Genomic DNA, 27,040 nt, shown 5'->3' with positions numbered 1-27,040 from the left:
GGCCTCACCACTTTATGGGAGACTGTGCGAGTTACCTTGACCATTTGACTCCGTTTCTTGTATAAGTGGGGTGGCGAATCCCTTTCTCACCAGCTGTAGTGAGATTTACTGATTATATATATATGATATATATGGTCCATCACAACGTAGTGTGTATATATATATATATATATATAGTCCGTCACAACATAGTATATATACATTATATGTGTGTGTGTGTGTGTGTGTGTGTGAGTATATGGTATATATGGTCCATATATATATATATATATGTATATATATATAGGGTCCATCACAAGGTAATACAGATATAGATATAGATATGGTCCATCACAACATGGTGTGTATATATATAAATATATATACACACACACACACACAGATATACATATATATAGTCCATCACAACGTAGTACTCAAATGGTAGCTAAGTGACTCTAGAAACAAGGCAGCTTTCTGCATTTCCCTTCTCCCCCTCCTTGGTCTCCGGTTGTGATGTCCTGTCCTCCCCCCGCCGGGTCCCAGCCCCCTTCTCCTATCAGTCAGTGAGGGGGACTCTGAGCACTTCCCTCCCCTAGTAGCAGAGTATCTCTCATTGGCTGCCATCACCATGGCAACTCACTGTCTCCTCCCCGCACCCCACCCCCCTTTCCAGAGCAGCAGATTGTGGAGTTCCAGACTTCTCAGCGCTGGAAGGGAGGAGGGGGGAGGGGAGAGAGGATGCCTTGACTGCAAAGGCGGCCACCGGGTTCTGGTTTACTTGGATTCCTGATACCAGCCTGGGAGGCAGTGTGGCCTCTATTATCTCTGCACATCCAGGAAACCATTTAGATACCCATAGGCACTCTTGATTCCGTTTAAAATGAGACAGCCCCGGGCCTGGGGGGGTGGGGCTGGGTTCATGGCTTGTGGCGTGTGTGATAAGCATGTTGTTCCAACAAAAGAAGGGTTTTCATCCCACTGCCTTTGCAGGGCCGCTGGGGGTTACAGGACAGGACACGCGTGAGCAAGCATTGTGAACTCCAAAGGCTGTCAGGGGTCGTTCGTTATTCTGGTCACTCCCTCACCGCTACTCGGTGTGGTGGCCCAGAGTGGGGCAGTCTAATGGGTGCTTTCTTCTCTTGATGCGAAGTGGCTGGTTTGGAGATATAGGTCCACACGGGGCCCCTGGAGGACAGCATAGGGCACTGGACAGTGAGATGCCAACCCTGGGTCCCAGCTGTGAGGTCCGTGCCAGGGCCTGAGAACCTACTTCCTCCCCAGCACGCCTACAGAGTGGATACACAGGGCATCTTCCACCTGCACAAACTGATGTGCAAATGCTCTTCGGTGCTCTCGCAATTTAAAAACAATTTAAAGGCATGGGCTGAGCAAAGGTGACTTTCGTGTGTTCTCGGTCAGCAGGGATGTGGTGGTAGAGGGTGAGAGTCAGTGAAATTGACTGTGGGTGAACAAACCCTCCGTAAAAAGGGTGAGGTGATGAGATTCTGACACAGGCCACCACGTGGATGAACCTGGAGGACATGATGCTAAGTGAAATCAGCCAGACACAAAAGGACAAATACAGCGTATGATCCAGTTGCATGAGGTAATACATGAGGTAATGAATTTGCTAGAAGAGGCAAATTCATCAGGACGGAGAGTAGATTAGAGGTCACCAGGAGCCAAGGGGAGGGGAAAGAGGAGTTAGTGTTTAATGGGAACAGAATTTCAAGGCGGGAAGATGAAATGGTTCGAGGGATGGGTGGTGGTGATGACTGAACAGCACTGTGAAGGTGCTTAATGCCATCCAAGTGTATACGGAGAGATGGTTAAAGTGGTAAGTTTCGTGCTATGTATATTTTATCGCCACAGCAGAAATCCACCCTTTCCCACTGGAAAGAAGGAGGTGAGGTGAGGCGGGGTGGTGGGACGCTGCCTTGGGGGTGCAGGGATGGAGAGCCCACTCAGCGAGGCTTTGATGGGAGAAGCATTCTAGAGAAGGGGGTCTAGTCCGGCAGGCTGCCTGGCCCTGCCACTTCCGGCTGACTGGCAGGCTGAGAAGATGCCATCAGGGCTCCCTGCCTCCGCTCCCTGAGGGAACTAGGGGACCCACCATGGGTGACCTGTCACCTCTGGTCAGGGTTCCATCTGTTTGAGGCATCACCAGGGTAGTGAGGGTCCTCAGCTTCAGTCATGGTCTCCTTCCTTCTGGAAGGCCCAGGGGAGTTGGGTGGGCTGTGAGGGCCCACCAGCTCTAGTCAGGTTGCCACAGAAGAGGCGTGGCCAACATCACAGCCAGGTGGCAAGGGGGGAGCCTTGCTCTCCTGGGACCCGCGTGCCAGGCCCTCACGAGCCCCAAAGCCTGGGGTGTCTGCAGCCCCTCCTTGCCTTCTGACTCACTGTTCAAACCCACCAGCCCTTCTGACAGAGCTGGAAACAGGCACCAAGCCCTCCGGAAGCTATTTTTAGGGTTCATCTGTTCTTTTTGATTTCTCCTCTAGATGCCATATTTTCCCACCCCCAGATCTGAAAGAGCTAAAGATTCTGGAAATCATTCATCGCTCCCCCTCTCCAGGTGCTCTCCCTCTGGCCAGACAGCTGAGCTTGCAAGCGGTGCCTTCGCCCCCACCTTCTCGTACCGTTCCCTCCCTCCTTCTTTCTGCATCCCTACCCTTACCCTCTGGCCCCCAGCGCCACAGGCAGCATGGAAAGCAGGTTGTTTGTCTGACATCATCTTCCACTCCCTGGCCTGCTAAGAGTTACTCACTCAGGCAATCCCTGCTCCACCAGCGGAGACTGTCCAATTGCCAAGCAACCCCCTGTCAGCCAATCACAGAGCTCAGAGGTGATGTCATGGCGAGAGCGAGCAGTGGTGCTGATGTGGAGAGAAGCCCAGGGTACCACTAATTGAGGGAGTGAGGAAGGAAGCACCTCGCCTGAACAGGACCGCAGGTAAGTGGGAATGGAATGCAAATTCTTTGAGGCTTTTCAGACAAAAGAAAAAATTATTAGCAGCCGCAGGGAAGAGGAGCGAGGGGCCTGGCGCCCTTTGTGTTGCCTTTCGGTTTCATTCAATCAATGAAACTTTGTGAAATCCTGGCAGAAATGGGGTGAGGTGAAAAGAATGGGGCTACCCCGAGGGGCAAGGGTGGGCTAGCTCGGAGGACAGGTGCGGATTGCCAGGGTTTCTTTTGGGTCAGATGTCCATGGTGAGATCTTTCTGCATAAAAATGTTTTGTTGCTTTGGGAGAATGGTTTTGTTCAGAGTCCGGCTTCCCTTGGAGCTGGCTCTGACCCGTGATTTGTTTCAGGCTAGAAGCTGCTTTGTGTTTTACATTTCCTTTCTCAGCCACAGTTTTTCTTGGCTCCCTTTCCCCTGTGTATCATCCTTTTCTTTCTCCTCTGTCTGCACTGGGTTACTTTTTGCTCTTGGTTCTAAGGATGCAATGAGATCACCACCTCTTCCTGGCTCCGCCTCGCCCTGAGGTCAACCCATCCTACCTGGGCAGGGCCGGCTGGCTGTCGGGCTGCAAACTGCGGGAACCCACAAGTGCCACGCCCTGGTCCCCGCTGGTGGCTGAGCGAGGCCACTCCTCACTCAGCCCACCGCCCTCGCCTGGAGTTTAGGCATTGCCCTCTTCTCATCCAGGGGACCAGGACCTGGATCCACTGTCCAGTGGCCAGCCTTGTCCCCACGTGGCAGTGCTTTGTTTCATTCCTCCCAGGAAGACACAGTCAGGTGTGGAGGGGTCCCATTGTCCTGAAAAAAGGCAGGTGCCCGGAATCCCTTGGGGGGCTCAAATGTTGAGGTAGCTTGAGTCCAAACACCCTGGGCAGGAATACCCTCGTGTCTCAAGACCAAGAGAACAGTTGGGTGGGGATGGCCAGCGGTGGCCCGCTGGAGTCCTGCGGGGTGGGTGGCAGACTGAGAGAGAATGTGGGAGAATCTGTCTCTCCTGACGCTGAGCCCCTCTCTAGGGGGAGGAAATCTCTCCTACAGGCAGGGAGTCAGGGTGCTAGGGGGAATGAGATCATCCTTCTGTTGAGGAGATAATCATAGTGCTGGAGAGAGTGGTGAGGAAGCAGAGGGGCAAGGTCTGATTAGCAGCTCCACTGAGCAAAGCTAGAGTCTCCAGAGACTCTGCCCTGTCCTCTAGGGCCAGCCAGCCCCCTCCTCTCAAGCATGCCCCAAGCCCCCACCTTGCTGCTAGGAACTCCTTGAAACCCACTTGTCACCGGCACCAGAACACCTGTCAGCAGGTCCCAGACCTTCTGTGATCCCCGGCTCCACCTGGCCCACTCCTGGAACAAGTTTGGAGTGGACGGGGATCTTTAACTGCTAGATGGATTCACCACAGAGCATTGTAGGGAGTGAGCTCCCCATCACTGAGGGCATTCAAACAGAAGTTGGATGATCACCCAGGAGATCGGTTATAGAGATTTCTGCATTGTTTTGGAGACTGGGCTAGATTAGTGTTTTTCAAACTGCTGACTGGGATCCATTAGTGGACTGTGAAATCAAATTTGGGGGTTGTAACTGATATATATATTTTTCAAATAAAATGGAGTTAGAGTAGAAAAAAAGTCAAAACACGTTCCATATAGTAAATATTTCCTATGCCATTTTTTAATGATGTGTTTTTAGTTATATAAATATTTGTAAATAAATTATGTTTATAAACATATTTAATAAATGTCATATTTATAAATAAATGCACCCATATTTATGTCTATATTTTAGTTATGTGTATATTTATGTGTATCCACGTTGATGTATCAATGACTATATATATGTGTGTATATGTCAGTATTAGGACATATACATGCTGGCTCATGATATAAAATGAAGTTCTTTATTGTCGGTCCCAGTAAGAAAAAAAACATTGGCTAAGGGACCCTTATGACCTTTTCTAAGACTATAAGCCTATGGATAATTCTTACTAGACTATGAACTTCTTTTGAACATTTTTTTTTATTTTTAATTTGGTAAAATACACATAACATGAAATTTACCACTTTCGCCATTTTTACGTCGTGTTGACTATATTCCCGTTGTCGTGCTGCCGTCACCACCATCCATCCCCGAAACTGTTTTTATCTGTCCAAATTGAAACTCTGTCCCCGTTGAACACTAACTCTTCATTCTCCCCTCCCCCCCCCCAGCCCCTGGCAACCCCCATTCTACTTCCTGTCTCTGTGAAGTTGACCATTCTAGGTACTTTATATAAGTGGAATCACACAGCATTTGTCTTTTTATGACTGACTTCTTTCACTTAGCATAATGTCCTCAAGATTCACCCATATTGTAGACTGTGAACTTCTTGATTTAAAAAAAATTTTTTTTTAACATTTATTTATTTTTGAGAGAGAGAAAGTGAGAGCGACAGAGTGTGAACAGGGCAGAGGCAGAGACAGAGAGGGAGACACAGAATCCAAAGCAGGCTCCAGGCTCTGAGCTGTCAGCACAGAGCCCGACGCGGGGCTTGAACCCACGAACTGTGAGATCACGATCTGAGCCGAAGGACTGTGACCTTTATTTTTTTTATTTTATTTTTTTTTTAATTTTTTTTTTAACGTTTATTTATTTTTGACACAGAGAGACAGAGCATGATTGGGGGAGGGTCAGAGAGAGGGAGACACAGAATCTGAAACAGGCTCCAGGCTCTGAGCTGTCAGCACAGAGCTCGACGTGGGGCTCGAACTCACAGACCGCGAGATCATGACCTGAGCCGAAGTCGGCCACTTAACCGACTGAGCCACCCAGGCGCCCCAGGACTGTGACCTTCTTGAAAGGAGAACTATCTTGTTCAAACATGTCCCTATGACCATATACAATATCAAGTGTCCAAAATCCAAGTACTGTGTTTAAGTGGAAAAACTATCTCTTTAGGAGATCCTGTGTTCTAAAGGACCCATCAAAAATGGAAAAAATCTGTCCTTCCTGAGCAGAGTGTTGAACAGACATACTATTGGCTGGTGGGGTGGTGGGAGTGTCTTGCATTTTTTGGCTTAATATCTAGATTTCCTTTTGGCTCAGTAAAAGAAATCCAAGGGCCAAGCACAGTTGTTGCTTCTCTCATCCGACTAGGCCAATTAAACCACATTTGCCCTGTGGGACATGAGTGGGCTGACTGATGAGGTTTAAAGTAGGACAATAAAGATTGATAAACTGAGATCCAGAGTAAGGTGTGACAGGGAGGCAGAAAAGGAAGGGAAGAGAGAGGAGAAGAGAGAAGGACCGAGTGTTTATATTAAACCAATCACATAGAAAGAACGGGAAAATTCAGATCTTCTGTGCTGTTGATTTTATTTTCTTTTATTTTTTAAAGTTTATATATTTATTTTGAGAGGAGAGAGAGAGAGAGAGAGAGAGAGAGGAAGGGGCACAGAGAGAGGGAGACAGAGAGAATCCCAAGCAGGCTCTAACATGAGGCTCGATCCCACGAACCGTGAGATTATGATCTGAGCTGAAACCAAGCATCGGACGCTCAACCAACTGAGCCACCCAGGCGTCCCTGTGCTGTTGATTTTAAATGATTGGATATTTTCAAAATCAAAATCCTAATCCAAGAAAGGCTTAATTTTTCCTGAACCCTTGAGATCCTTTCTCCAGACCCCTTGATATCTTTGTTTTATTTCCCACTTACCTGGAGACTATCATTTGCAGACACAGAATTCCCAGAGATTTTGAAATGACAGGTAGGTAGAGCTGAGACCTTTATTTGGGGAGAGGGATAGGAATTTGGGGAAAAATGATAAAACATGCAAAATGTAATTTTTATAATGCTCTGTAGAGAAACAAACTCTACCCCACTTTTTTTTTTTTTTTTTGGCTTGGCTAATAAACATTCATCATGTATGATTGAATTTGCTTATTAAGTTAGAATTTGCTATATTTAGAGATGTGATAGACTGGAAAAATGTTACTTTGTGTGTTTTTCTTTGAGGAAGAGTAAGGACAAAGAAAATCTCTTCTGATATTTTAAAAAACATTTTCTAGGTTTTTACATTTTTAGTTCCACTAGGAAGACAGGAAAATACACAGATAATGGGTACATTACCCCTGCCTCCCCATACACATCTATCCTTTCCCCCTTCCTTCTCTCATGCTCACTGGTCTTTTCTATCCATTAAAACTGATCGCCGCTGTGCGTCCATTCCCTTAGGGTCCTCTGTCAGAGGTAGGTGGTCGGAAGCAAGAGGACAGAACAGATTGAAAGGAACAGGGGTCTGGGGTGGTTGACTGACCTAATTCATGGCAAGGCACAGGCAACCGGGAGTTCAGAGAACAGACCAGAGACTGTGAATCCAGAGAAAGGAGCTGAGTGCAGGCGACAGGGTGAAAGACCCAGTGGGCAAGGGGGTGGGACAGATGCAGAGTTCCAGTGGACCATTTGGGTGTCAGTGCCCTGAAATGCGACAGATGCAGAGTTCCAGTGGACCATTTGGGTGTCAGTGCCCTGAAATGCGAACCAGGTAGAAAGCAAGGTTGAAACACAGAATGTGGAAGCACTAACACAACTTGACTGTTGATCCCGGGATAGGTTTGTCTGTCTTCTGCATCTGCCATCAAACAGATATGTAAGGGCTCAGTAGGTACTCCACAAACCCTTCTTGAAAAATATATTACCCCGGAAGTAGTCTAGGTAGCCAAAATTTTTTTTTATCAAATTAAAGAACCCAAATACAAAAAAGATATGACATTGCTAATGGTTACCACGAAAGAAAGCACTAGAATTTAGAGCCTTTGTCTCAATATAATCAACGCATTTACAAAGCTGAATGCAAATGTCGAATATCTTAAGGCTAAGGAATGTGTCTATTAAATTTATCATTATATATACATGTATATTGTCTTAGCATCTCCCATAGTGCATATAGTAGGTTCTCAATGAATGTTTGTTAAATGAATAATTTAAGAAGGAAATCATTAATAATAATCCAGAACTGAAAACACAGTCACTGTGACAAAATCAGAAATTTTGTAGGGAAGGAAATTAAAGTATGCAAAACTCTCATCTCTCACGAAGAAAAACGTTAGATACTGTTTTCTCCTTAAAGTAATAAAATATAGATAGAAATGATTTTAACTTAAAGATCAAACACAAGATGTGAAACATACAAAGCATTGGGGAAGAATGAAAGAATAATGAAAACAAGAATAATATTGCCAAAGGTGAGACTGTCCCTTGATTATAGGCTAAATGTAGGTTGGGAACCTGACTCTGTTCCTCCTACTTAATCTTGGGAAAGGCACCGAACCTCTTGGGGCTTCTGTCTCTTCATCTGAAAAGGGTGGGCAATGCTAGAGATCTCCAGGGCTCCTCCCATCTAAGGGCAGAGAGCTTGCCCCCTGGGAATGTCTACAAATCTATTGCTTGTTCTCTGCTGATGTGAAAATGATTTAATTTATTACACTTGGTAGGTCATGTGTATGCATTTTAACAGGACTTTTTTTTTTTCCTCATAAAAGGCTTTTTATTCCTTCATTTTCTAGCTTGAACATTTCTTAAAATTTTTATTTATTTATTTATTTATTTATTTATTTCCAAGTTAGTTAGCATATAATGTAATAATGATTTCAGGGGTAGATTCCAGTGATTCATCCCCTATTTAACAGGACTTTCGAAGACATTGCCTGATGCAAGAGAGAACTTAGTAGTGAGAATTTTAAGCCCTGGGGCTGCCCATGGTGGGAAGGCAGATGTGGGGCCCAGGAGCCTTTGTGTGCCCTTCATCCACATGCCCTAGGCAATCATCCGTCTTACTTACATTTTCTCTTGGCCTTGGATATGAGGAAGTACCATGGAGCTTTGACGTAAGAAGACACTAGTTCAAATCCCATCTTTATCATTTTCTGCTTGTATGACTTTAGGTAAATCAAGTAATTCACCTGAATTGATCATCAGTGAAATGGGTATAATAGTACCTATTTTATAGGATTTGGAGAGAATGCAATGATGAAATATATATGTCCAGATTGCAACCATGTAAAAATAATGGACATTAGGAAAAAAAAAAAAAAAACTAGAAGGAAGTGCCAACAGGAAAAAGTAGCAACCTGGCAGGGATTTCTTTTTGTTTCTCTGTCACACAGATGTTTCAAACTAGGATTTTAATATGCTTATAATTAAAACATTACATATAAAATGTACATATACACATATACGCAATTGAAAATGTCTGATAAACTGTAAAGTACTCCAAAATATTGCTATTGGTGTCACTAGGACTCAGATTACAAGAGTTTCTTCCATATGCTGATGCTTCCAAGTAATCTGAGTCCAGGGTCTCTCATGGTACCTGGGTTGCAATGCTCTGCACTCCACCCAGAGACCCTGAATGGAAGTCCATGCCCTGGAACTTTGCTTCTGTTTTTTGTCTTTCTTTTTTTTTTTTTTAATATAATTTATTGTCAAGTTGGCTAACATACAGTGTGCTCTTCGTGTTGGGGGTAGTTTCCCTTGATTCATCGCTAACATACAACATCCAGTGCTCATCCCAACAAGTGCCCTCCTCAATGCCCATCACCCATTTTCCCCTCTCCCCTGCCATCAACCCTCAGTTTGTTCTCTGTATTTAAGAGTCTCTTATGGTTTGCCTCCCTCCCTCTCTGTTTGAAACTATTTTTTCCCCTACCCTTCCCCCATGGTCTTCTGTTAAGTTTCTCAGGTTCTACATATGAGTGAAAACATGGTATCTGTCTTTCTCTGACTTATCTCACTTAGCACGAGTGAGTTCCATCTAGTTCTTCTAGTTCCACGTTGCTGAAAATGGCAGGATTTTATTCTTTCTCCTTGCCAAGTAGCATTCCATTGTATGTAGAAACCACATCTTCTTTATCCATCTATCAGTTGATGGACACTTAGACTCTTTCCACTGGAACTTTGCTTCTAGTATGTTGATTCTTCTGTAGGTGTTGAATGGAAAATAAAAGCAGCCCAGAAAGTGCTATCGCTGTGGATTATTTGGGACTCATTTCCCCAGACTTAATTTTCCTCCTCTGGCTTGCCTCCCAATGTAGCTATTACAACTAGGAGGGGTTCCTCAGACTTAGGCCTCCAGAGGTGTGCACTTGTCAACAGGTGACTCCTCCTTATTTCCTAGAAGCACAACCGAAGCTGCATTTCTGAGTCCGTTAGGTACTGTCTGGAAGTTGCTCCTGACCATGGTTCTCACCTCTCCTATTCTTGATCCCCTTAGAAGCAACCCAAGTGAAAGTGGTGTTCAGGTAAGCGCCAGCTCCCCAATGCCAGCTAATCACACACTGTTGTGCCTGTCCAGTGTCCTGTGGATCTCACTGGCCCAGTCTTGACCTGTGCTCTAATATCCGCTCCTTCTGCCTTTATAACTGCTGGAGAATTGCTGAAGACTCGCGGAGCATCTGCAGAACTTCCAGAGGCCCCGAATTCTCACCCAGGGGACCTGTTTCACATTTTCATCACCCAAAACCCCCGTGGTTACTTTAGGACCCGGCTGAGTGTTTGGCACAGAATTAAATAGTCAATAAATAATATGGAAAGAATGAACCACATTCATGAAAAGAATAATTTCTCTCTCTCTCTCTCTCTCTCTCTCTCTCTTTGTTAACCTAGATATGGCTTTCGGTCAGAGTCTTCTGATCAGCACAAAATAACCAGGGGCACTGTGCAGAGATGATATGATTTTGTGACATTGAGGTAGTTTGTGCAGCTTGTTTCCAGCACACGTATAACTTCGGTAAGACTAGTGATTGGGACAGAGCCACCTCCCTGTCCTGCCTGTGTTAGAAGACCTAGATCAGAGCTCACTGCATCCACTCCACAGTCCCTCTATTGTCTCTGAACACCCCTGCCCCGGACCACTCTATTCAAACCACTTGGATGTGTTAGCTTCCTATGCTTCAAAAATAGTCCTCATAAGATTTGACACATCCCGAAGGCCTTATCTGGGCATTCCTTGCAGTAACAAACAAAATGCTGGCTCACTTGGGCAGTGGACAGTCAGAGTTGCCTTGGGAGTTCTGGCATGTGCCCAATAAATAGCCATGTGGCACTAGAGACTTTGGTGCTCTTGTCTATCAGCTCCTGGTCACCAACTGCATTATAGAAACCCTGGGAGCAGGGGTCACCATTTTTGGTCATGTAGAAAAGTTCTTCTGCATCCCTTTCTCTTCCCTATCTCTGCTGTTCTGGTGGCCCCCAAGTGAGCTTTTCCCTCACATCCTGGTGGTTGGGAGGAGGGAAAGGATCAGTATGAATGGTGAGGGCAAACACTTGGACCCTGGTCCCATCTTGGCCATCAACTCAGTGTGATCTCAGAATCTCTGATCTCTGGGAGGAGCATCTGGGCACTTTGGAAGGGACAGTTGTTGGTTGTGTGGGAATCTTATGTGCAGTTCAGGGTGTTGGTTTACGTGGCCTCTGCCCACTAACAGCCGAGAACACCTCTAGTCTAGTGACCACCAAAAAGTCCCACATATATTCCTGGGAGTGGGCTGCCCTCATTGAGACCCTCTGGCTAGTGATCACCAGTTCAGTCCCCTCCATCGCTGACATTCTGATATTCTAGGAAAGAACTGGGGGTTCTGATCTCTTCACTTTGGACTCCTTGCCCCCCACTGCGCCACATGAGATCCCCTTCAGTCAACAGCCTTAATTTCTAGACCTTCTCTCTCAGCCACCCTCACTGCCAGTCAAAATGTACTCATTCTGCGTCTTACCTCTTCATGGCCTGGGTCTCTGCTCGATGGGGTTACCGCTAATTATCTACCAGTTACGTTAATGGTTCAGTCCATCAACGAAAATGTGTGATCACTTTTTCATACATAGGCGCTTAGATGCTGGCACTGGAGTAAATGTACAGGTCAGTTTGCAAATGAGAAAACAGTGCTGGGTGGAATGCAAACAGTCCAAGGTGTTACTGGTTCTAGGCAGTTCCTCACCATTTTGTGCCTAGTCCTGGCTTCCAAACTTCTTCTCCTAATCTTTCCCTCAAGCTGATGTTGCCAGAAGAATCTATTTTTGCATGAGTAGCAGCTAATGGCAGAGATGGGCTTTAGGATGACAATCCCAGCTCTGCCCTTAACTACCTGTAGGACTTGGTGTCATTAACCTGACTCTGCCAAGCTTCAAGTGCCTCCTTACAAATAACCTCAGGGAATAACTTGAGATAACGCTTGTGAATTTTCTGGTACAAGCAGGTGTTCAAGATGGGGTAGCTATTATTATTGCTATTATCATCAGCATTACCATTTCCTCTCTCTCTTCTTATTCAAACGATGAGGGCAGTACCTTCCTACTGAATAGAATATAAAGTACAAATGCTTCGTCTAGCCTGGAGGTCTCTGATCTTCCCACTGCTATTCCTGGTCCCAATGAGTCTTGCATGCAGCCCAGCAGGTCCTCTGTGTTCCCCCCAAAATCCAGTCTGCACGCCCACACACTGTCAAGTTCGGAAGCCATGGCAGCGAGAGAAGCACCTGCAGAATCTGAATTGCAGCATAACCCAGCACACTCTCACTTTTGCCATTGGAAGCTTGAGTCCCCTCACTACGGGCTTTGCTGGATCAATAACTGACAGCCCCAGGGTGGGGCTGCCCAGGGAGGCCCTGCCTCTTGACCAGCAGTCTGCACCCATCAAGAATGCTTGGGAGTGAGCGTGGGGCAAGAGTCAGGAGGCCACTGTCGTGGGTTCTGGTTCTGTGCTATTGGCTGAGTGAGTGTGAGTCATCTACCTTCGGTTGGGGACTGCTTTGATCTTTGCTATGGCTGGATACAGTCATTGTCCTGGTCTTTCCTAGGACTGGGGAGGCCTGGGACTGGCCTTTGCCATAACAGAAAACACACAAAGAGCCTCTGGGAGGGCTAGAGGTTTGCCTCAGTGCAGAGATTTTTTTTTGCCTTACGATGCTCTGATGTTAGATGTTTCAGATAGGATTTCCCCCCATGGGACTGACTCATGTCTACTCTGGCCTCTGTTGTCTCTCTTAAATGTTATTTATTTTTGAGAGACAGAGAGTGAGTTGGGGAGGTGCAGAGAGAGAGAGGGAGACAGAGGATCTAAAGCGGGCTCTGTGCTGACAGCAGAGAGCCTAATGTGGGGCTAGAATTCATATACTTTGAGATCATGACCTGAGCCGAAGTCAGACCCTCAACTGACTGAGCCACCCAGGTGCCCCTGGCCCCTATTGTCTTTTAGTCTTCATATTGCCTCCCTGAATTCCTGGCATTTTGTCCTCTGTAAACTTGAGCAATAACATCTCTTAACGCCCTTCTCTGGCAGTTCTAGGACAGGCCTGGTGGCCCCATTGCAGTGCAGGTGTTTTGCTGTGGCCTGACAACATAACCCAAGCCACCATGCCGTTTAACAGATTCCCAGCATTGTGAGAAGCTTGTAGGGACCAGGCAAAGGCTGGTTTGTGGGCCCTCAGGTTGATTGGATGTATCCAGGAGAATGGCCTGAGATGTTGGTGTCTAAGATGGGAGAACAGAGGCCAAAGGGCCATTCTGAAGGGCCTCCAGGCTACGGGTTAGCATAACCAGATCTTCCAAGTGGTGTGCATCCAATCTGGGTCTAACCCACCAGCCAACTTGGAGACCTCACGTAGCCGGGCTAAGTGCTGGGGAGGCAGGTATGACCCACCCCATTTGACTCTGATGCTCCCTGTTAATTAGGGGCAAAGTTGGGCGCCCTCCTGTGGCTGCCACCACCCAATGGCTTGGGACCTCTTTGCGCCGCTGGCTTCTCTAGAAGAGTCTAGGCCCTCTCCTCTGCCCCCTTCTATCTTTTCTCAGAATGTCCCATGGGCAGCAACATCTTTTGGGTCTTGAATGCAATAGAAATGTCACGACTATGGCATGAGGATTTCTAGTGGCCCCGTGTACCTGTAGGTGCACCTGTAGGTGCAAATATACAAATTATCTTAAGGAACAAATTGACTGTGTATAAACACTGGTAGTTGAGATAAGGTGGAAGAATCATGGGTCTGAGCCTTGGTTCTGCCACTTACTGCATGTATTAGTTTCCTGCAGTTGCCGTAACAAATTGCCACAAACTTATGACTTGAAACAACACAAATTAATTCTTTCACCGTTCTGGTGTGCAGAAGTCCAAGGTGTCATTCTCCCATAAGACCTTAGGGGAGGGAACTTTTGTGTCTCTTCCAGCTTCTGGTGGCTTGTGTATGCATCGATCCAATCTCTGCCTCCCTCTTCGAATGGCCTCTCCCCTCTGTGTGTCCCTTATAAGGACTCTTGTTATTACATTTGATGCCACCTGGATAATACAGGATGATCTGACCTCGAAGTCCTTCACTTAATTAAATCTGCAGAGACCCTTTCCAAATAAATCCACGTTCCCGAGTTGCAGGGGTTAGGACGAGGACGTATCTTATTGGGAGACACCATTCAACCCACTTCACTGAGTAGCCTTGGAAATGTCACTTACCCTTTCTGAGCCTCAATTTCCACACCTATAAAACAGGGACGATAATCTTTACATCATAAGGCTCTTATGAAAATTAAAATGAAAGCATTTGCCACATGGTAGATGCTCTATAAATACACATTTTTGATTATGTGGGCCCCAGTCCTGTGAAACAGAGAGCTTTCAGTTACAGCTCCCTTGGCTATGCATGCCTCTGCCCATCTCTGGAGTGTCTCCTGTTCCCTGCCCTGGTCTTCCTTCTTGGCCTCTCTGACCTTTGTTCTCTACCTGGTTCTTCATGCTTCTATAACTCCCAGCACAATATCTTCCCAAGAAGTGTGGAAAGCACTCACTCATATTTGTAATTAAACCGTACCTTCAGGCCAGATCGGCTTTCCCTGAGTCTCCAGGACCATGGAGGACCTGGCCGCTAGCATCCAGTCCCTCCTCTGGCCAAAAGGGAAGAGCTCACAAGTCAGAAGAGCTGGGTCCCAGAGCCAGTGCTACCACCAAGTAGCTGTGTGACCTTAGCCAAGAGTCTCAGTTTCTCTAAGCCTCAGGTTCTTCATCTGAAAGTGAAGCTGATGATTCCTGTCTTGTTAACTCAGCCTCAAGTGAACATTAATTGGGATAACGTGGGTGACGGCAGTTGTCATCTGTGCTCCAAGGCTGGAGGGCCTTGATCATCATTCCCAGCTTAGGCTGAGGGGCGCAGTCCCTGGTTCCAGGCACCCACCTCTAGAGAAAAAGCCCAGTTCAGTCCCCCTTCTTTCTCAGAGTCCCTTCTCTGCCTCACTTCACTTATTTGGACCCCTACGTCAGATCCATTACCTAGGTTAAAATCTGATGAGGCTCCCTCTCCTGGCAAGGACCCTCTCACCCTCCCAGTCACCTCATCAATCAGCCCAGTCGTGGGCTGAGATTGTGTGGAATGGAGCCTCATGACCAGGGATGTCCCCTCCAGGCCCTGTTCAGGGACCCGCTGGTACTGTCAGGATCAGCTTGACTCTGAGTAAAGAGGCCTATTGTGCTGCACGGCGAAGGGGGCGGTGCATGGCAGGGCCCCTGGCTCCAAAGAACATGGAGTTGCTGGAGGGAACTTAGTGCTTTTGACCTCGTTTCAGAGCTTTGACCAGAGCCGGTTGACCTGGCTTCCAGTTGCTGTGTTTTTAACTCTCTAACCGCATGACCCCGAGCAACCCACATAAACCCTCTGAACCTCTGTTTCCTCATCTTCAAATGGCAATGACAGTCCTTAACTGCAGGGATGGTGAGGACCAGAGAGGTAGTGACTCTGAAGCAGGTGTGTGGGGGCTGGTGGCCACCCTGATGGAAAAGGCGGACGAAAGGAAACACGTTTATTAAGTACCTCCTTTTTGCTGGATGCTGTATGTATGCATTTCTCATTTAACGTGTGCAATTTGAGGTCAAGTCTGTGTTGGAGTCCACATGGGTCTGGCCTAAAGCTGAGCCCGCTGCTCCTGTTGGCGCCCCTGCCCACCCCCAGCCAGTACAGACCCCAGTCCCCATTGGGAATATGCCTCATTAAGGAAGGAAAGTGACTCTGAGTCAATCTCAGAGTCCTTTGCCTTGTGAGGATGCAGGCAGGGAAGCTGTTGGCTCATGCCGCCCTGGCACAGTGCCCACTGAGGGTGGCTGTGTTAGTCGGCATTCTCCAGAGAAACAGAACCAATAGGACGCATACAGAAAGAGATTTATTGTGACGGATTGCTCACGCGGTTATGGAGGCTGAGAAACCCCACGATCAGCTGCCGACAAGCTGGGGACCCAGGAAAGCTGGGGGCAGAACTCCAGCCCAAGTCTGAAGGCCAGAGAACTGGAGCTCTCGCGTCTGAGGGCAGGAGAAGACGGATGTCCAGCTTAAGCAGAGAGAGCCAATTCACTCTTTCTCCGCCTTCTGTTCTGTTCAGGCCCTCAACAGATTGAGTGAGGCCCACCCACACTGGGGAGGGTCATCTTTACTCAGCCTATCCACTCAAATACTAACCTGTCCCTGAGAGGGGGTGTCCCTGAGACATCCAGAAATAACGCTCACCAGCTATCTGGGCATCCCTTAGTCCAGTCACGTGGACACAAAAGTTAACCACCACAGTGGCCAAGGATCAAGTGTTCCCCATGATGGCTACTTACTGCTGGCTACTCCTCATTCCCTTGCATAGCAGCCTTCGGTAGACGTCTGTCCCCTACTGTCCCTGACCTTCTCCCTCCCTGCTTCTCTTGTTTCACCTCCCCCTCCTCTTTTGCACTCTCTGGTCAACCATAGACGTAGAGATTTCTCACCACACTCGCCCACCTCCAGCTTATGGCTCCCTTCGCACAGTGCCCTCCAGGCTTAACTCCGACTCATCAGTTAAGACTCAATGCAGGTGCTGCTAACACCCGGGGTCCCTTGCTGGCTCCCCAAGCCTCGTGCTGAGCATGAAGCCCCATCTCTGTGCTCCCACAATAATCCTGCGTGCAGATTTCCATCTCTGTACCAACCGCATCGTGATGACATCATTCCTTAATAATATTTGTCTCTTCTCATAGTTGGTCTTAAACGGGGTCAGGGAGTGTTTGGTGGGTAGTGAGCGAGAGGCCATGTGAACTAGGATTTTGACAGCCTCTGTCCAATGCCCTCTCACCCCCTATCAGAATGGGCTGGGAGGGGGAATAGGGAAAAATTCAGGACACAGACTTATTTTGTGAAAACCTCCCAAGCGATTCTGACTTAAGATTTGTCTCTCACCTCAGCCTTTGCTTTGGCCCAGCCACTGAGCCGCACAGAGACAAATGAACAGCTCTTGACATGTACAGTTTTGGGAAACCCATGTCTGATGCTCGGGGGGGCTTGAGACTAGAAAGCCAATTATGAAGCTATCCTTAGTGCCCGGAAACTGAACTTGCTTGCGGTAATATGGAAGAGGGGGGTCTGTGTTTGGGAAAGGGAGAGTGGGTGTGTAGAGGTCCTGGAGGTGGGGGCAGACCAGCTGCGTCCTGGGATTCCCTCCCCAGTGGTGCAAAGACCTTTCTTATGCGAATAACCTGTCAGTGGGAACATGCTCTCTTTCTCAGATTTGTGACAGCGTCCTGAGCTGGTGACAGACCTACTCTGTGACTTTCAGCCAGATTCAGCCCTCACATTCCTGAAAACATGACCCTCGCCGGTAGGTACAAAAACTGTCTATGCAGCGGGGCACCGTAGGGCAGGGTGTTTCTGTACACACATATTTGTGCTTACCTAGACACAGAGAAGGGTAAAAGACTGACAGAAAGTATACCCCAGGACTAAAAGGCGTTATCTCTAGATGGTGGGTGGGATCACAGCTGAGCTTTTCTTTCTTTTTTTTTTTTTTAATTTTTTTTTTAACATTTAGTTATTTTTGAGACAGAGAGAGACAGAGCATGAACGGGGGAGGGGCGGAGAGAGAGGGAGACACAGAATCTGAAACGGACTGCAGGCTCTGAGCTGTCAGCACAGAGCCTGACGCGGGGCTCGAACTCACGGACCGCGAGATCATGACCTGAGCCGAAGTCGGACGCTCAACCGACTGAGCCATCCAGGCGCCCCAGAGCCTTTCTTTTACTCATCTGTGCCTGTTTTAAAAACTTTTTATAATGCACACGTATTATTTTCACACTGGATTATGCTTTCAGCAAGTAAAAGGAAAGAAGAAGGAGAGTGCCTGGGCACCACACTGGGTTTAGCTGAGAACTGAGAGGGCCTGAGCATGTGGAGCTTCAAACAAGGTGCACTGGCCCCAGGGTGGTGGGGGGACAGGCAGGATCACAGGCCGGGGCCAGGGCAATAGTGGGCTGGACTTGACCATATCAGCTCTAACTTGTGACCTCTTGGCTTTCAAATCCTCTCCTGACACAAAGAGACTAGACGGTGGGGGTGCCTTTATGGGCACCGGCACCTGTGCTGGGAAGGTCAGAGAAGGCTCACAGCCTGACCTTGCCACCCAGGGAGAGGCAAGACCGGAGGGATGGTGGTGTGCATCTTTACCATTCAGAGAAGCACTGCTGAGTACTTGGACTAAAATGGAGCGTGGACTTCCTGCATCTCGGAGCAAAGTAAATGGAATATTCTGGGCAAGTGTGAGGAGACAGAGAACTAGGTCCAGGGTGCCAGGTTGGGGTTTGTGGTCTTTACCTGAGGGCCTTCTGCATTCGGTAGGAAGAAGGGAAACAATGTACTCAGGAGAAGATGGGGTCATCTGGGTGCTCTGGAAGGGTCAGGTTCTAATAAGGTGGACAGAAGTGGATCTGAATCACACACAGGAATCCTAAAATGGGCCGCTCAGGACAAAGGGGGCTGAATCCCCAGGCAAGGGGTAGATTTGGGTGGTTTAGGTGCCGCTGTGGAGCCTGGTGACCCCTGGCTGCTCAGGCACCCAGACTCACACGGAGGCTGACTCAGGAGACTAGGAGGGAGTCACCACCTTCTGCCGGTGTTTCTGCAGCCTACAAAGAGAAGATGAAGGAGCTCCCACTGGTGTCCTTGTTCTGCTCCTGTTTTCTGGCCGATCCTCTGAATAAATCATCCTATAAATACGAAGGTAAGTGAGGGCCACAGTTGAGGGTGTAGCTTATGGAGGATTCCTGGGCTCGTATCCATGAGTAGCACGCTCCTGTCCCAATTTTATGAAACTCTCCTCCCAGTATCAAGTTTTCTTTCCCAGAGCCAGTAAAACCACGGCAGCTGATTCTGAGGGTCTAAGCATCAGGCAAAGGCTGGTGTGGGGCTGAACCCCGGGGGACTAGGTAGCAGCTGAAGGTGAATCAGGCCCTCTGCCTCCTGATCTTATCTTTTCTGCATTCATTTAACAAACGGATGCTGTGGAAGATGCCGAGGTGAGGCAGTCAGAGATTCTGCCCTTGGGGAACACCTAGAATAGAAGATGAGTGCAAACCACTGGATTCCACAGTTGATAGGTCTCCTTAGTGAATGGTGGAGATGCTCTGACGGAGTCCAGAGCGGGGGCGAACGAGAGGACTTCCCCCTGCAGCCAGCCAAGGAGGTTGTGCGGTAGCCATGTTGCCTGGGACCTGTGACAGGGTCCCAGGACACTGGCAGGGGGCACTGAGTGGCCACATTCTGCTCAGGGAGGGGTGGGGAGCAGGTCACCTCTTAATTTCCGTGGGATTAAAAGGAAGGGACAGGTTTGTTTTGGAAACGAGAGATGGGAGTGCTTGGGTTACCTGAGATTGTTTTTTCTGTCTAGGCTGGTGTGGGAGACAGTGTAGGAGGAAAGATCAAAGCCAGCGGAAAGACAGTGCTGACTGGAGAGAAAGAAGAGAGCAGGGTAGGAGGGAGCAGGGGAGAGGTGGCAATAGGCTGAGCCATCAGACTGGTAGTGGGACGAGGAGTGGACGGGTGGTGGGTGGTGGGCAAATGAACCACTGGCTGCCGCTGAGGACAATTTGAGCAAGAGCTCAACGACGGTGGGAGCCTGTGGCAGAAACAAAAGTGAAAGCAGTTGCTACGGCCATTATTAGAAACCGCGATGCCAGGGACCTCACTCTTGGAGCCTGAGCCCTTGCCATGGCTACCAGCCCCTTCAGCCCCATTCACCTCAGGTGCCTAGTTCAGGACCAACCCAGAACTGATTGCCTTGGGGACCCTAGAGCTCCCATATACGTGTGCATGTGTGCATGCTTTGGGGGCACCAATCTAGTTTACAGGGGGTGAGCAGCCCCTTTTATTGCTTTCTTTAGCAGACACAGTGGACCTGAACTGGTGTGTAATTTCCGACATGGAAGTCATTGAGCTGAACAAATGTACCTCGGGCCAGTCCTTTGAAGTCATCCTGAAGCCACCTTCCTTCGATGGGGTCCCCGAGTTCAATGCCTCCCTACCCAGGCGGCGAGACCCATCACTGGAAGAGATCCAGAAGAAACTAGAAGCAGCTGAGGAGCGAAGAAAGGTAAGTGCTGTCCTTTCTTTCCTCTATCTCAGCATGAGGGGAGGGACTTAGAGAAGGCAGGTGGTGGCCCTGAGCTGAGGTCAGGTCACCACCAACGTACAAATATTTCGGCAGTGCCTCCCATGGATAGGGCAGACAATGGAACAACCATTGAGGGAAACAAAGAAGTGAGGTACCTGGTCTCTAGGAGCTTACAGTTTGGTTAGAGGGATAAGGCACTGAATTACATATGCCCAAGAGATGGCCTTATATGCACACTGACAAGAGGAAGACATCGGCAAACACTAACGATTTAGGGAAAGGCTAAACAATTAAGGAAAAGGATCCTTAACTGGGGAAAGGGTAAGAAGGTCATGGGGTGGTATATTTCACCCCCTTGTGTGCCTTCCATGTTTCCTATTGATTCCTCTGACCCATCTTTATGGAAGCTCTTCATCTTTTTTTTTTGTAAATGTTTATTTATTATTTTTGAGAGAGAGAGAGTGCAAGCAGGGGAGGGGCGGAGAGCGAGGGGGACAGAGGATCTGAAGTGGGCTCTGTGCTGTCAACACAGAACCTGACGTGAGGCTCAAACTCACAAACCATGAAATTGTGACCTGAGCTGAAGTCAGACACTCAACCTACTGAGCCACCCAGGTGCCCCATAAGCTTTTCGTCTTTGAAAGAGAAAATAATCTTCTTCCTTGAATTCCTATAGCATTTCCTCTCTACCTCTTAGGGCATATGTCACATGCTAGTCTGGGTTAGACTTATATATATGTCTTATCTCTAGTAGACTTTTTGTTTCCCCAAGTTGTTAGAATAGTGCTTGGCACTTGGTATATCATCATTTAATATTTGTGAAGGAGGGAGGGCGGGAAGGAAGGAATGAAGGAAGGAGGGAGGGAGGGAAAGAAGGAGGGAAGGAAGGAAGGAAGGAAGGCAAGAGGGCAATGAGAAAAAGAACTGAGGGTATGGTGGGAGAATCCAGAGTGTCTCAGCTTCTTGCCAATGTGCCAGGCTCAGGGAGGCGTCTGTTCTGGGTGTGCAAATCTTAAGTGATGGTGGTGAAAATTCACCCCGGTATGCTCACTTTCAAGGGCCTCTTTCTCCCTTTTGTGCTTCCTTAGTACCAGGAAGCTGAGCTCCTGAAACACCTAGCAGAGAAACGAGAACACGAGCGGGAGGTGATCCAAAAAGCCATTGAGGAAAACAACAATTTCATCAAGATGGCTAAGGAAAAACTGGCCCAGAAGATGGAATCCAATAAGGAAAACCGGGAGGCCCATCTTGCCGCCATGTTGGAACGGCTGCAAGAGAAGGTAAGTGGTCTTGGAGAGAGAAGAGATTCCTGGAAACTCTCTTCCTTCCATGGCAAGTATAAAGGGCCTACATATTATTTTAGGCAGCAAACAGCCTCAGGTAGGAAAGAGGTGTTTCTGTTAGGTTGGATCCTTAGAGAGTTCCAAGGAATGTTCTGGGAAGTCATAGGCAAGAAACATGAGCCGAGCTTTGGAATTCTTTGGGGACTATGATGCACAGCTACACAATTGAAGTTTCTCATTGTCTTAGTGAGATGAGACCTCTGATCTTCTAGAGGAACCCTGTGTGATGCAAGGGAGTAAGGACAAATAAGCAGTTGTACATTCCCGGCTTCATCCTTCAATGGACTGATTCGATTTAATGCCAGATGATGATTTGGGCTCTTGGCTCTAAGCCAAGGCATGATAAGCTGGGTTGACCATTGAGCAGGAAACCTGATTCTCTCCAAACCTCTTGATATGGACTGAGTGAGTCACGGGTCTTTCCAATATTCTGCCTTTTGTCAATACACCAAATGGTGTCACCTACATAGGAGAAACGTGAGAGACTGGGATTGGTCCCACGTGTCAGCAGAGTAACAGCCCGTTCTGCTGAGAACATGTTGGCCTCATTTCCTGAGTCTCCAGGCTGCCCCAGTTTCTCCTGCAGCTCCTGGGAGAGCTCCAGCTCTGTGTTTTATTTCCAGGAGCCGCCTGCTGCGCGGTGACTCCCGGGACCCGATCGGTGGCCTCGTCCCATGGTGAGCAGCGTGGTCCCCACTCTTTTCCTGCCCATCCACCTAGAGTCTCAGGCCCTTGGCAACAGCTACTAGAAAGATCGGTTTCTTCACAGGGGATCTGAATGTTGCGTAGGCCCTGCCTCTGGCCAGCATGTGGCAACCCTTCCACTCTCACGCTCCACCCTCCTAGGGGAAGTAAGGCCTCCACCAAGTATCAGATGGGAGGGAAGTGATCTGGGTCTGATTTCAGGCTTCCCCAGTTACTGAGGGCTGGCTAGGAACAAACTCTTGCAGGAAAAAACAAAAACAAAACAAAAACCTGGGATTGCGATAAAATGGGGGCGTGGGCTCTCAGGCCAAACCCAAAAGAAATCATTGAAGCTAGAGCCACGGTATGGTATTTAAATGATGGCAAAAACACGTTTACTTTTCATACCCCTATCCCCACAGCAAATCCATGAGGTAAGCACAACAGTGTTATCCTTATTTAATTGATGGGCAAACCATGTCGGAGAAGGTCAAATAACTTGGCCAGGGTCACACAGACACCAAGCAGTGCAGCTGGGACCAGAACCCGGTTCTCTGGGTACCATAAACCTAGGGGACTCTTTCAACCCCTACTTCGGGGGGATCAGTCCACAATCATCCTGTTTTCCCTTTGGCCAGAGAGGGGACCATTGGAAGCCAAAGAAAAGGAGCCCAGAAATCTAGGGTTCTCCCCAGAGAGCTCACCTGAGTGGAGGTAGATTCTGAGGGGAAGAGATTGAGAAGGTCCCCACTCTGGTGTAATAGCTACGGAGGTGAGGTAAGACTTCAAGAAGCAAAATGTCAGAGTAAGAATCTGAGTGGGCATCACTCTTTTGGGATCGTGACCCCATTCACTCTTGGTCACTGATGGAGGCAGGAGGTGGAATGAGAGATAGATGTATGACTTCTGCCCTGCCCCAAGCCAATGCTTTGTGTCAGTTTCTGTGTGGATCACTGACCATCTGCAACAGATTCACCTGGTGTTAAGTTTAAAGCTACAGATCCTTGGGCCCTACCTCAGACCTACGGACACTGGCTCTCTAGGAATGGTGCCCGAGGACCCGGCGGTGTCACAAATTCCTTAGGTCATGCTGATTATGGGGTGAGGTTTAGAACCACTGTCCTAGACACACCACTACCCACACTTTTCCTAGGGCCACGGAAATTTCTAGGGCCTCTTCAGGGATGGATTCATAGTTTAAGATACATCCTGAACTCCTGGACCGACTTAACAGGCCTACTCCAGGCTGATTTTTGATATGTGGATATGATGATATCTGGATGATTGCCAAGGTCTGGTAGAGACATATTTACTGAGCACCTGCCATGTACGAGGTGCTCTAGGAAGAATGGGGAAATACAAAGATGAAAAAGGTGGGCTCCTTGCCTGCAAGAAAGATACCGTTCAATAGGGGACCCAGGCAGATGTACAACGAGTGATGACAGAAGGCAGGCCATGAGGTGCCCTGGAGGTGAACACTAAAGTCACAGAATTCTAGAGGTAAAAGGAGCCTTCCGTTCATGGCCCTCTTTAAAAGCCAGGTTGCTGAGGCCTGATCGGTGGCGTGATTGGTCAAGGTCACGTAGCTGATGGGTCTTTGAAGTCAGATCCCATCTTTTGGCTATTATGCTATGAGGCAAAGAGGGTTCTCATACCCCACTTGTGAGAGAATCCACTTTCTGGAGTTGGGTGACATTTCCAAAGATTCTTCCATCGATTCATACCTTAAGAGCCCTCATCTTTCACCAAAGGGCTTAAGAAAACAACTTGCATGGAGGGAGGGGAAGGACAGAAGTGAAGGCAGTGGTCACGTTGCAAGTGTTGGGCGGGGGTGGGGGGGGGCACTTGTAATGAGGCCTGGCCGTAATGCCACATGCTCCTCTCGCATAGTGACACCGAGCTGCTTCTCACACTGAGTCAAGCAGTGCACTGAGTGCGAGCTCAGGAAGGCCAGGTGAAGGAGGGAGAGGTGGGTGGGCTCTGGGGTTGCTGGGACGTGGGTTCCCCGTGGGAGGTTGGCCCCAGTCAACGAGCTCCCCGGGCCGAACCAGTGGGCTCGCTCACCTGCCTCCTGCCAATCTCACCTGCCACCTTCTGCCCCTTCTCAGGACGTCTTTGCAGACTTTGCTCTTCACTTCCTGTGGCGGCAATTCTTTACTTTGTGTTCTCTTTCCCCTGGCTTCCCTTTATCCCCTTATCCCGGGGGAAGCCTGTGTGACCTGCCCTTTTCACTCCCTTCCTTCTCAGGACAAGCACGCGGAAGAGGTGCGGAAAAACAAGGAGCTGAAGGAAGAGGCCTCCAGGTAAAGCCCAGAGGCCAAAGAAGTTTCCAGAACAGCCGGACAGCTCCAGCAGCTCCGCAGTTCCCGAGGCAGCCTCGTCCGCCGCGGGCTGCTCTCCCAGCACTGGGGTTTGGGGGGGAGGGGGGTGGCCAGGGGTGTTTCCTCTGCTTTTGGTGTTTGTACATGTAAAGAATTGACCAGTGAAGCCATCCTATTTGTTTCCGGGGAACAATGATGGGGTGGGAGAGGGGAGAGAAGGAGAGAACTTGGGAAAGAAGATGGAGAAGGACTCATGGACATTGCAACCCTGCCCACCGCAGACTCAGGTCAAGTCCTTGGCTTTTCTTCGCGGTGAATGTCCAGGCACCATGTTGAGGGAGGCTGCAAACGGGGCAGAGTCCGGGGTGGGGCAGCGGCTGCAGGGCCCTGCGGGGGAAGCCCAGGGAGAGGGTGGGGGGCCCCCCGGACGTGTTGCTTCCGCCCTGCAACAGGTGGGATGAGGTCCGAGTGTGTGTGTATTAACCATCATCTTTTGATCATCATGACCAATGAAATATTTACTCCAGGTCTCCCGTTCTTTATTTCCTGAATTTGTCCTTTCAGTGACTGACAAAATATTCTTGAATTTGGTTTCCACCCATCAGGGGGCAGCTGCCTCTTTTGTTCCTGAGTTTGACCATCAGAGCATCTGAGAGGTGCTGGGGGAGGTGGGTTAAACATGCCAGACTTTGGCATAATTAAAGAGTTTGTTTTTTGCTTTTCTCCTCCTCCTCCCCTCCCCTCCTCCCTCCCTCTCCCTCCCCTCCCCCTCCCCTCCCCTCCCCTCCCACCTCTTCCACTTCTTCCTCCTCTTCTCCTCCTCCTCCTTCTCCTTCCTCTTCTTCTTCTTCTTCTTCTTCTTCTTCTTCTTCTTCTTCTTCCCCCTTTGTGGATTGTCCATTATTGGATTGAATTCACTGAATTGATGAGGAAAGAAATTCCATCTTGCCCGCTATGGGTTGACATTTGAATGGTCCCTGACATCATCCTAAGAAAGAAGTTCTCCTCACTTTGGGGGTGTGGGATTCTAGGTGGTCACAAAAAGTGAGCAAGAAAATTAAATGTCTGTTAGTGGAAAGCAGAGGGATCATTTCAGAGCCAGCATTCACCTTATCCAGAACACTAAACCATGAACAAGAAAGGGGTCTCCCTCCCCTTCTTCCCTGCAAATAAGGGCACAGCCTGCAGAGCAGGGCCCCCACCCTGTCCTGCACACTGTGTAGTTTTGTACAGCCTTGTAAATAAATCTTTTGGTATTGCTCCCGCCCCCACCCACCAGTGGTACTGTATTTGGCTTCTCCATTTTAGGTTGGGATAGCAGGAGGGATCACTGCTGATGATGAAGAGCAGGGAGAGGAGGAAGGTAATGGCAGTTAACACTTAACCAGCACTTACTAGATGCCTGGCAATTTTCTGGAGACCTATATCTATATTTACCTATATCTGTATCTGTCTATACCTACGTTGTCCTATTTTGCAGACAAGGAAACTGAGGTATAGAAAGGTTAAGTAACCTGCCCAAGCCACACAGGTAATAAGTGAGGGAACTGAATTCTGGCCATTTGCTCCCAGAGTATAAGTTCTTAGCCACTGTACTGTGCTGTTTCTCAACACTTCCAAACTCACATGTGAGTTCTAGAATAAGGTTTCTCAAAGTCGAGTTGTGTCTTATTGGATTGTGAAATCAACTTAGTGGGTGCCACCCAACCTTAATTTTTTTTTAATGGAATAGACTAGGAAACAAAGCATCAAAGCGATCACAGGAAACAATGGACACTGGTGGAAATTGTGTTTCAATTGTATGTTTGCTGATGTGTGTTCTAGCATAACATGTACTTCTTCTGGGGGTTGCAATTAAACTCTTTGAAAGCCACTGCTCTCCAGTGAATGTGGAGACTAGAGGTTAGCCCCAGGGGCCTCCGAAGCTGCTGAGCTTGAGAAAGTGAGAAGCTGGGTCTATGCCATCTAGAACTGTCTGCTTCCAAGTGGAAGGACCAAGAGTGGCCTCAAGGGTCTATTCCCACAAATCTACGCCATCAGCTTCTCCATCCTCCCACTGGAAAACCCAAGGCCAAGAGGAAGCTTCATTCCCACTAGTCTTTCCCCCAACTCTCTTGCGCTTATCATTCATTCCCTGATAAACCCAATAACCACCCCTCCATCCTTTGCAAAGGCTGTTCTCTTGCTGGGGTTGCTCTTCCCTGCCTGGCTGAATATGAATTCTCGCTCATTCTTTAAAACTCAGCTCAGATATTAAGTTCCCTGACTCCACCAATATTTCGATACCTCTTATAGGCTGTGTTTACTATGTAATTATTTGTTTACCTCTGTCTCTCAACTATTAGATTTGAAG

General features: G+C 48.3%; 1 protein-coding gene across 4 annotated transcripts; it reads left to right on the top strand.

Annotated features, from left to right (window-relative positions):
* Positions 1 to 2,803: 2,803 nt before the first annotated feature.
* Positions 2,804 to 25,208, top strand: STMN4 (stathmin 4). Of its 4 annotated transcripts, XM_019828586.2 has the most exons (8): positions 2,804 to 2,934; positions 17,464 to 17,555; positions 18,855 to 18,950; positions 19,617 to 19,697; positions 20,110 to 20,318; positions 21,428 to 21,619; positions 22,306 to 22,359; positions 24,614 to 25,208. In XM_019828586.2, the coding sequence occupies exons 2-7, from the start codon at positions 17,543 to 17,545 to the stop codon at positions 22,324 to 22,326; spliced, it is 612 nt and encodes a 203-aa protein (XP_019684145.1). In that variant the 5' UTR covers positions 2,804 to 2,934; positions 17,464 to 17,542; the 3' UTR covers positions 22,327 to 22,359; positions 24,614 to 25,208. The 4 variants fall into 4 exon arrangements, with proteins under 4 accessions (XP_019684145.1, XP_019684146.1, XP_011279837.1 ...); XM_019828587.2 differs by lacking the exon at positions 19,617 to 19,697; XM_011281535.3 differs by lacking the exon at positions 22,306 to 22,359.
* The last annotated feature ends 1,832 nt before the right edge of the window (positions 25,209 to 27,040 follow it).

Source organism: Felis catus, chromosome B1, assembly GCF_018350175.1.
Source record: "Felis catus isolate Fca126 chromosome B1, F.catus_Fca126_mat1.0, whole genome shotgun sequence".
In the NCBI taxonomy this organism is placed as follows: Eukaryota; Metazoa; Chordata; class Mammalia; order Carnivora; family Felidae; genus Felis; species Felis catus.
Note: the sequence above shows the minus strand (reverse complement) of the source record. Positions and strands in the feature narration are given on the sequence as shown.